At 36.5% G+C, this 11,383-nt stretch overlaps 1 protein-coding gene across 1 annotated transcript; it reads right to left on the reverse strand.

Annotated features, from left to right (window-relative positions):
* Nucleotides 1-5,398: 5,398 nt before the first annotated feature.
* On the reverse strand, nt 5,399-6,704 carry LOC149024042 (F-box protein At1g10110-like). Its single transcript, XM_089143399.1, has 3 exons — nt 5,844-6,704; nt 5,589-5,726; nt 5,399-5,491 (listed from the first exon to the last, which is right to left on the reverse strand). Exons 1-3 carry the CDS (start codon nt 6,702-6,704, stop codon nt 5,399-5,401), a joined length of 1,092 nt encoding a protein of 363 aa, XP_088999525.1.
* Between the last annotated feature and the right edge of the window lie 4,679 nt (nt 6,705-11,383).

The raw sequence follows: 11,383 nt of genomic DNA on the forward strand, positions 1-11,383 counted from the left end.
ATCATCCTCTTCCTGAGCCCAGTCAGGGAGATCCATGTTTAACTTCCCGAAGACCTCTCTGTGACACACCTCACGAAAGGGAGTTGTATCAAAGGAAGGGATGGATTCAAGAATTTTTTTCCCAGACTTCATTTTGCCCCAAGCGGTAAGCTTGGATGTTGAAGGCACCCAGCAGTTTGGAGAAAGGTACGCTGTTCAGGTACTTCCGAACACAATCCTTTCGAAGCTCTGGCTTGATATGCTCGGGCTTGCTAGGAATCGCCAGCTTCAAGTATTCTTCGTTCTCTGCGCACTTAAACTCAAGTCTGTCACCAAACAATGTGACAGCTGCTTTCTGCTTCTTAGCCTTGCGCTCGGCAGCAACAGCGCGAGCCGTTGAAGAGTCGAGGGCCTCCTTTAGGAAGTTCATTTCCTCGTCATGTTTTCTCTGCAGCTCCTTAGCAGCTGCTGTCAGCCGGTCTATCTCAAAATTGGCCTTGGCCAAATTCTCTTCACAGGTCTGCAGCAAGGAGCCATTGCGGCCAACCCAGCTCAATGCTTCCATGTGCTAATAAAAACTCAACACGGCATTCCTGGGGAAGAGGAGATTATCAGAAGAAGTCATAAGAAATTATGAAAAAATGAACAAGCAGGAAGACCGGTACCTGGTGGACTGACTAACAAGGGCATCATCGTCCAGGGCTTCAAATTCCTGACGATCAAAAGGTATAAGACTGAGGGAGCTCCATTCTACAGCTTTCTCAGGGTCTTGTGTCACCCTATCAGTCAGCTTTAAGGTCCACTAAGGGGTGAAGACCTCCTCACAATCTTCGGATATTTTGGATTTTTTATGGGAGGAAGCATCAACTATATCATGCTTCCTTTTGGTTCGAGCGGAGGAGGAGACATTTGACCTCTCCACCATCGGTTTTTTCCCTTTATCCGAAGCGTCAACAACATGCCTGATATTCCTGATACCCTTATAAGAAGGGTCGGGAGAGGGAACAGAAGCTTCTTGATCAGCAAGTTAAGGCTCGGGCGACCGTTGCTTAGCTGTCACAACGGCCCTAGCGGCCTTCACCCGCAGGTTCTCAGGGTTCATTCTTGGAGGCACTACAAGGAAGAACAAGAATCATAATTTCGAAAAGACATATCACTTTAGTAAATTTGAAGGATGATGGTTAGAAGCTCACAATGAGCCAAGCCCCAGTACTGAAGGATGGAGTTATACTCCACCTCAAAACCATATATCTCCTGATACCATGGAATTGATTTGATCTTCCTGACGGCCGCCTCGTCTTCTTTGGATAAGGGAAGGCCCCGGTTACTTTCAGAATAAGAAGTACACTGTTTCCAGATGGTCGAGAAGTTGAGATCTGATTGAGGCACTCGACAAAAAAAGTATCGTTTGCGCCATCCTTTGTGATTGGAAGGGCAAGTTCCTTTGGCAAGAATGCTGCCCCTCCAATCAAGTTCAGCCTTATTGCGTTTGGAGAGAAAAACCCAGCCGGGAGGATGGGAGATAGAAAGAAGATGAAAGTGCACAAAAAGAGAAAGAGATGGCGTAACGCCAAGTTCAAAACACAAACCCAAGAAGCCGACGATGAGACACCAGCTATTGGGAAGGAGCATTCCAGGGCAAATGTCCCAGTGATTGAGAATGGATGAAAACAAAGGATTGAAAAAAGGAAAGCGAACCCCACTTTCCAGTACATCTATGTACAGGGAAAACTCGCCCGAAAGGGTCGAGTCAACCCTCTCATCAAAATGAGGAGCCCTAATATGATAAGAAGAAGGAAAATCAAAACCCTGGATTGCCGAAAGGAGGGTTTCCTCCCTGTAAGCGGAGGGAACAGAGCCAGGTCCGCCATTAGACCTGGAGGTTTGTTTTGACTGCCTAGAAGACTCGACAGTCACCCTAGGACTCTTGGAAGATCCAGACTCAGGAGGGGCGGAAGAAGTTTCGGCTTTTCTTTCTAAACTTTTTTGGAAAACTTTAGCAAATTCGCGCCAAGAGGACGTTAGGGTTTTGTTATCACTATCTAACTGCTCGGAAGGAAGGGAAGCAAAAGCTTCGTTACCACGCTTCGTTACCACTACTATTACTAACACTGGGTACCAGGGAAGAAGAAACCCTATTATCCTCCTTACTAGTTTCAGTAAGGTACAAAAAAAAAGACTGGAGACAGGAAGTTTAAACTTTGCAAAAGGATCAGTAAACTTACTGATTCAGTGAAGCAAAGGCTCGAGAGGAGAAGGCGCGAAGCAGACGACGAAGGTTCAAATTCCAGACAAGAAGAATGAAACCTACGAAGACAACGAACCGCTTTTAAGCACCCGCACGAGTGTTCGGGGATCTTAACGATCGAGATTGATTCAGCATCAACGGTCGAGATTGGAAGATGTTTTGAAAGTTTGAACTCACGAATCCAAAACAGGCGTTCAGAAACCGTCGCTTAGGTTACGTGAGCCATGATAGATCGACTGCAAAGAGACTCGTGGCATTGCCCTCACAACGCTCGAGGAAAAGTGACCACCGCATTAAATGTGATATGACATTTAGTGGGATACGCAGAGACTATTGCCTGACGAAGAACCCAGTTAAAAACCAAGCCCTCGGGATCGACCGAACGCTTGGTCTGGGGGGCTCGTGATACGGAGTAAATATGATCGAACCTGTTCATACTCGGTTTGACCCTCTACCCCGGTCGAGACGGAGGGAATCGACTCGCTTCCGAGCGAACCGGATCCAGAAGATAGCTTGTTGAGGAAGAAAACTAAATCAGCTACAGGCACGCCCTAATCCGACTTATGGATTAGGTTAACTACCCTAATGACGGCAAGCACAACTTGGCGGATGTTGCTTATCATCATTGAAGGGATAATCATCGAATAACCTGGAGGTTATCTCAGGAGTCCTCTACTAGTTCAAACTAGTAGAAGTCTATCGCTCAACAGATCTAACTGTTAAGATCCAACGACTACCCGAAGAAGGCTCGAGTGCATCCAACGAAGGAGATTCGAAGGTACACTCTATATAAACCTTACTTGCCTACGAGTTGAGAAGGACTCAAATCCACATACACACTGGTAGACGTAAACTATCAGGGGCTTACGATCTAGATCACTTTCCCAATTTTTCATTCCTTAGCTCTGTGCTTCTAGCAAAGCCGTTTGTGATTAAGTTCATCAACTGACTTAGCCTTCAGAGGTGGACTCCCGACCCTAGCGGTCAGGCCACATCTGACGCTTTCGTTTTGCAAGTCCTCACAAGGAGATCTAAGTGCTGAGCAGATTTTGGACGCATCACTTACAAACTACACTAAAGTGAAGAAAATCCTCCGCCTTTAATTTGTTTGCTGTTGGAAATGCATCTATGATATTTTTAATGCCATGATCAACAATGATGTCCATCTTCAACAGCTTATGAAGGAAGTCAATAGACAAATTGAAAAACAATTAAGACTTTTTTTTTTTGGGTAAACAAAAAAGAGGGGATGCAGTAGCGGGTGGTGCTACAGCTACCTAGCACCACCCGCTACGCAATGTTCGGACTTTTTATCGAGTGCGACTATGCAAGCATTAGCCCTGTGCACTACTAGCACAAACACTTGCCCCATCAACAAAGCCCCACCGGAGGCCTAGTATAGTCCACAGAAGGCGGTAGCACTCATGCCAGGCCAAAAAGCACACAACTGTCCAATGCAAGAAATAGATGAGCAAAGGGGATTCGAATCTGGGACAAGAGGTTTACCAAACCACTTGGGAGTGAGCTTGGGACAACCACCCCCGGTGGTAAAAGCAAATAAGACATTAAAGAAAGAAAAAGAAAAGAGAGACAAACGTACATCAGATTACCTAGAGTTCTCACTCTCTCGTACGATCCTTCCTTTTCCTTCCCTTCCCTTCGTTGGACAGTTTCAGTTTTTACTTTCTAGGTTTTCCCTCCTCAACTATATACACACACCTAAGCTTAACGCGCTTGATTCAATATATCATTATCTAATTTAACCAAATTAAATTATTTACAGCCGATTGATTGATCTAATTGCTTAAGGATCATTGGATTTCTAAAGGTAATTGACTCCAAACAGAATTTGCATTGAAGGTTTTTTCTTTAACAGACGTACCTCTCAGCCGCAACCCTTCAAATAATCTCATATCCTCTCTAGTGTTTTCCTCTTTTCATTTCTTTTTTCTTCTTATTTTTTTCTTTAAAAAAATAATAAAATAAAATGAACCGAACCCTCTCTAGTCAGGGTTTGAATTAAAATCACCAATTCCATGAAGCCATGGTCAGTAGATTTCAGTTTTTAAATGACCATACATCCTTATACATCCTTATGGATACAATATGATCATATGCCCACCCTGAGACACCATATATGCAATTACGTTAATTTTAGGTTTTGCATGGGTAGCATGCAGCATCTCAGAGGCAGAGCTACATGGAAGCCAAGAGGGCCCATGCCCCCCCCCCCCCCCAACACCCATTATTTAAAAATTAAAGTAAATTTCCTTGTTTTTCTCATTCCACGTGTGAAATACGAGTCCGGATTGTCTCCTCCAACTCTATGCTCGCTTAACGGCTGTTGACCACGAATTACAAGGGGCCCCTAGGGTTAGGATGATGTGGTTTATTTTTTTAAAATATTTATTATTTTTTACTTGTAGGTCTTACATAATTTGTGGTTGTGTAATGCCGTGGGTCTGTGCTCCCCGTCATAAATATCACTGTTTGGCACCCAATACTGAAAATAATCTTTGAATGTAAAGATAATGAATATAAATTTCATTCTCAATGATTATCTAAGAAATACCATTTAAGCTCTATTTTTAAGGAAAGAAAAGTTAAATCCCAATTGTAAAGTAACTTATAATTCCCAAAAATTTTCCTACTTAATCTCTCATCTTTTCATTCTTATTTATTCTCTCTACTTTTTTTCCTCTATTTTATCCTCACACAAGACTGAGAGAAGAAGAAGAGAAAGGGCAAACACCGCCTTATTCCTTCTTTGTTTAGTTCTTTTGCCGCTTCTAATATGCCACGATTTTGTTCGCGAATTGAAGATGGCTGAAGATTTACTCTCTCCTCTCATACCTGAAAAAATCATTTGGTTGGATTACTGTAGACTATGGATAAGGACATAATATTATTTTTATTCTTTTTTTCTTTCAATTAATGTAGATTTGCACCTAAATAATGATATATTTTGGTTAAGCATATGAATGAATTTCTTTTGAGAAGAAAAAGTATATAAGCAAATTCACTGTCATACAAAACAAGCCCCCAATTCAACCATAGAACTGAAGACAAAACTTTCAAAGCCACTTGATACTCCATAATAGAAAAAGTTAACAAGGTAACAACCTAAGCATAAAGAACATAAAAAATAGAAAAACCACTTGAATACATAAATTAGATACTCCATGTATTTGTCTCAATAGCAGGACTAAACCCCTCCTCTTCCTCCTCTACCCCTCTAACAAGAACTTGGTGTGAACCAAACAGCTGGATATAGAGAAGCATTCAGAACACTTGGTAAAAAAGGTTCAATGTGGTTATCTTTTAAGTGAAAGACACTAGTACCCATTACTGTTTGATCTACCTTTGGTTCAAACGAACCGAAATCTTCATTATATGTAAAATATATACAATTTTCTCTAAATTGAGGATAGTCACGTGTTGATGCAGATGACAAAGTACTCTTACCAATAAATATCATACGATCACCTAAGTCCTCCACCTGGATCCATCTCAGATTTTTTAAATCTAATTTGAATATCTTGAATGTGAGACTTAGATAATATTGTCTATCTTGACAACTTCTTGCGACCAACAACAAGTCACCAAAACTTTCTACCAAATAATATGTCTTTCGCTTGTATCTTTGATCAAGGTTTCGCTCATATCTTAAACCACGGCTGATATCCAAAGCAATTGGAGGAGAAATGTTACAGCTCGTTGTTTTCGGACGAGGAGCCAACTCCACAAGTCTAAGATCACATCGATCAGTAATGGCATACAATTTCCCATTATAAAGAATAATGTCTTTATAGTATGATCCCAAAGCAGTCCACCGTTTGTCCAATGGAGTACAGAAGGCTAATGCAATGTCAGAATAAAGAGCAATTACCACACAATTATCCTTCTTAGCTGCTACTGAATACATGAAATTCTTGGTATCCAAGTCAGAATTATTTGCAGCAAGAGCAGGAGTAGGTAACAATATAGCCTTATTAATGAAGTTTTTTTTGCAGAGATCGCAAATAATGTCAACTTTATCGTTAATGGGAAGGGTATTTAGCCGTGGAAGTCGAATTACAACTTGGGTCAATGGATTCAGAAGAAAAATTGGTCCCTCCTTATGCACCATTATCAGCCATCCTCCATTAGAACCAACACATTGAGAGCCATAGACGATTTTAGGAAATTTTAGCCTCAATATTTTGAAATTCAGCATGAAAAACATAGGAATATTACCAAAAGATGGATAAAACATTAACCACGGCAACTGAGATCGCTGGTGCAATGACAATATTTTCTTAGAAGTCATTGCTGTTAGATGCCAGGACTTGCAAACCACACTAAAGCGAACAAAGTTCTCCACGTCTAATTTGTTTGCAATTGTCACCCTAATATCCTCCGGAAGTTCATCTATGATATTCTTGACTCCACGATCATTAGTGGTGTCCATCTTCAACCGCTTATTGGATGAAGCCATGCTGCGAAACTGAATAAACTTCTTTTCTTCCTTTTAAACAATACACAAATCAGAACAACTTCAGAAAAATTTCAGAGGCTATACATAACGGATGTAAGAAAAAGCTGCATGAAGAAACAGGAACTATCAAGAAGAAATAGAAACTAGAACATATATTTCTCTACGGAAAGAAGAAAAGGTGAAGAGAGAGGCGTATATCAGATTACCTAGAGCGGTTCTCACTTTTCTGCTCGATCGTTTCTTTTCCTTCCCTTCGTTATACGCTTTGAATTTCTAGGTTTTCTCCTATCCTCTCTCTATATATATATACTCAAAGACTCTTCACACCGATATCAAGAATTGCCGTTAGAATTTGATTCATAATATGTTATTTTCTAATTTCAAAGAAGAGATTATTTAAAGCCGATCGATTGACCTAATAGTGTAGGTATGAATCCACACAGGATCGGATTCTAAAAGTAATTGATTGCAAACAGAAGTTGTATAAGAGGTTTTTCTTAAAATTGAAACTCTTAGAATTAAATAATCTTACACTCTCTTTAGTTAGGGTTTAAAATATAAAATTATTGGATAATTAGTGTTGTCATTTTGTACTATAGTTTAATTATTAAAAGGACCATACTTTTTAAGAAATTACTGTTGTCCCCCTCAATTCTAACGGCATTAAGAAACCGCTACAGCTAAATGTTTAATGTCTATTTTATCCTTCTAATTTAAAGTCAAACTACAATACTATCCTAATTTAAAAAAAAAAAACCATATCAAGTACCAATTTAAAATTGTATTCTTATTATTTTGATTTTTAAAAAAAAAATTACCTAAATTATTATTTTTCTGCTAAGAGAAGAAACTTCCTAAAATTGATAACGTCAAATTAGATAGTAAATAAATGAAAATATAAAATGATAACATGGAATTGAAAAATGAATAACAAAAACTAAAAAGCTAACACCAAATTGAAAAGTAAATATAAAAAAAGATTAAAAAAAAAAAAAAAAAAGCTACCCAAGTAGGGTTAATTTTTTCCTAATTACTAAGATAATAATATAATTTAGTATAAAGTATAAATAAGTAGAATAAAACCTTAGGATTATTTTGTAATTTTTAAATAAATAAAATTGTCACATCATCGTTTAATTGATGGAGTTTAACAGTCTGGACGACAATAATTACAAGTGAAGTTTAAAGTTAGATTAGTAATTTAAAAATATAAGGAATAAAATAGCAATTAAGTTATAGTACAAGGGGACAACAATAATTATCCCTAAAATTATCTCTTATGTAAGGCCATGGCCTGCCAGATATTAGTTTTTAAATGACCATATTATCATTACGGAGGTAATATGATTATATATATGTAGTCATGTCAATTTTGCTTTGATGTATGACACGCAACCTTAACATGAAACTCTTAGAAAAAATTGGTTGCATCCCTTTAAATAATCTCATACTCTCCCTAGGTAGGGTTTGAATTATAAAATTGGTAATATATCTATTCTACAATTTGAATTTTTTTTTTTAATTACCAGTGATGCTTTAAATTTTATACGAATCATAACCTTTATATATATATATATATATATATATATATATATATACGCAACCTTAACATGAAACTCTTAGAAAAAAAATTGGTTGCATCCCTTTAAATAATCTCATACTCTCCCTAGGTAGGGTTTGAATTATAAAATTGATAATATATCTATTCTACAATTTGAATTTTTTTTTTAATTACCAGTGATGCTTTAAATTTTATACGAATCATAACCTTTATATATATATATATATATATATATATATATATATATATATATATATATATATATATATATATATATTTCTACGTGAAAGAGCCCTAATGGATCTAACTAAACTTGATATTTTAATTAGTTGAAGTCACTTTGTTTAGATTAGTTCAATTTGATATGTTTTTTCTTAATTTGTTCAAGTAACTAAACTAAGTTCCTTCTAATAGCTGGATTATTTGCAAAAGCAAACAATCTAATATAGAATAATGCATTTTTAGAGGTACCTAATGGTTATTTAGATGTCTATTAGCAAAAGACACAAACCTTTTTTTTGGAGGGGTCAAGACACAAACTTCTTAATAAATGAAACTTTGAAATTTTCAAATAAAACTATTAAAATTACAACAATAACCAAAGTAGCGAATAGTCTCCTTTTCCATTAGAATGGTTAATTGGTTAGGGAGAATGACAATGTTAGAGGAATTACTCCTCAGAGAAACCTCTACAAGCTAGTAGCTTTTTTGTTGATCATCATTGCTTCCTCAATGGGTTATTCAGTTTACTGGGGCTTGAGGCCTGATGGTTGGTTTGGTTATGTTTTTACTGTTCCATTCTGATTTGCCTAATATATATATATATATATATATATATATATATATATATATATATATATATATATATATATATATATATATATATATATATATATATATATGTATGTATATATATATATATATATATATATATATATATATATGTATGTATGTATGTATGTATCACATACATGATTTGTAGGCCTCTTAATCTTTGGAAGATCTCTCACAATTTCCCTCTTACTGAGCTTGGCAAGATTCTTGAAATTTATATGCCTCAGCCTCCTGTGCCATAACAAGGTTTTATCCTCTTGACTCACCATGCACCTGTCTTCACTAGCATTTGATAGGACATTTAAGTTTCCTGTAGTCCTAGTTCCTTGAGCCACTGTTTTGCCATTCTTTGACTTCTTGATTTCACATCCTTCTTTAGTGAAAAGGACTTTATACCCACCATTACATATTTGACTTACAATGAGAAGATTGTATTTGAGTCCACTCACATATAAAACTGTTGCTGCACAATCCTGTTCGTCCCTTCAGCCGGTTGAACCTGCAAAGATGAGCGCGATCGTGGAGGTCGAGTTTTCACCTCCGACGATCTAGTTAGAAATCCGACTAAGGAAGGCAAGAAAGTAATGAACAATAATAATATGAATAGTGATAATTCTATTCAGCGTACCTTTCTCTTGTGCTCCTTTACCTTTTTATAGATTTTCTATGTACGAGTTTGAGTGAGACTCAAACCCTAGTTAGGTTGTGATCTGACTCTTAGTCATTGAGTCCTACTCAAACACGAGTAGTTGAGTCGTGACTGAATACTGTTTCTTTGGCTAGAATCTTATTCAGATTTACCTCGTTATTCAGCCTTTGTACTTATTCGACTGACCTTGACTTGGTCGGTTTATCGCGATCCGAGCTGGTCGGACTAGGCTCAAACCGAACTGGTTTGATTCCGATCTGGTCGCTCAAACCGAACTGGTTTGATTCCAATCAGGTCGGACTGGGCTCGAACCAGGTTGGTTTAAGCTTATTTATTCTTTCCTCATCAAAAACATTATTGGATTATTTTTTTTAATGAATGCTTATGGGTATTCATAGAAGTTGAAATATAACTATCATGAGTCATATACTTCTATAATAGTTGTTAAGTTAGTATTAATATGTATATGATACCTTTTACCACACAAGGTACAATAGGTTATCATTTTGATTGATTCTTTGCTAATATAATTTCTCTCAAAATGTGAATTCCAATAGAACTAGATTAGATTAGCACCAAAGCTTCCTTTGATAATTCTAAAATAATTTATTAAGTAGTGGTAGTCTTACTTGAAATTAGGTCTCAAAATGGAAAGAAAAAGATTTTATACACATATCTTTTATCACACACGATACAACTAATATGATTATTGTTAAGATAAAGTATAGAGTAACATCATTTGCTGTGCACAACAATGCATATATATACCAAATAAAAGGCCGAGAAAATAAAGGAACTAGAGGGCTAGTTTGGACTTTTCAAATTTAAAATTAAACTTTTAATCTCAACCTTTTATTTGATATAAAGAGTGCACTGCTGTGCACAACAGAGGATTTACATAAAATTATGGTCTAACTTATAGAATAGGAGTTTTGTTGTTTTTATTTTTTATATTTAGTATTTACTTAATAAAATAAATAATTTATTGTCTCTAAAAACAAAATGAGTCATTGGTTACATGCTACATTTTATTAACCATTTCAAATAAATAAAAATTTGGGCCAAAAAAAAGATAGATAAACAATTGTTGACTTACTTGAAAATGCGATACTCTGGTGTTTTTCTAAATAGAACTTAAAATCCAATTAAACTGAGCATTTTAAAATCAAAATTTCAATCAAACTTGAGTAGATTTTAAAGGCCAAAAGTTGAAGGTAATAAATTATTACTCTTAAGCTAGGACCTCCTACGATCAGAATTCCAATTAAATTGCTTCAGGTGATAATACTTAAAACACTTTTTTTTGTGTGTGTTACTTAATAACAAATAAGATTTTACAAGTTTTATTGTCTAATTGTTAATCTCATTCCCAACTTAGCTGGGATACTTTTCATATCAGATTTGCTCTGCTCAGGTTAAGATTAAGATCAGACCTAGGACCAATCACAATCATAGATAAGAACAACAATAAGAACACGAAGATATGCTACACAACCCAACCATAGGATGCCTCCCATATTCTCCTTACATGGTAAACAACCCAGGAGGAGTTCTCCACATTTACGCTTGACCCTATGAATCTCAATTTCAAAATTAGAAGTTCCATTACTAGAAATGACCAGAAGTACACTCAAA

The sequence above is a fragment of the Hakea prostrata genome, chromosome 2, assembly GCF_041222555.1.
Source record: "Hakea prostrata isolate BN-2017 chromosome 2, UWA_Hpros_2, whole genome shotgun sequence".
Classification (NCBI taxonomy): Eukaryota; Viridiplantae; Streptophyta; class Magnoliopsida; order Proteales; family Proteaceae; genus Hakea; species Hakea prostrata.

What these genes read in the sequence shown, in the direction of transcription:
- LOC149024042 (XM_089143399.1), bottom strand. Translation starts at nt 6,704, where the DNA reads ATGGCTTCATCCAATAAGCGGTTGAAGATGGACACCACTAATGATCGT. An exon ending in AGCGAAAGACATATTATTTG is followed by an intron (nt 5,727 to 5,843) that starts GTAGAAAGTTTT and finishes AGATGGATCCAG; the next exon opens with GTGGAGGACTTAGGTGATCG. An exon ending in TCGGTTCGTTTGAACCAAAG is followed by an intron (nt 5,492 to 5,588) that starts GTAGATCAAACA and finishes CTCTATATCCAG; the next exon opens with CTGTTTGGTTCACACCAAGT.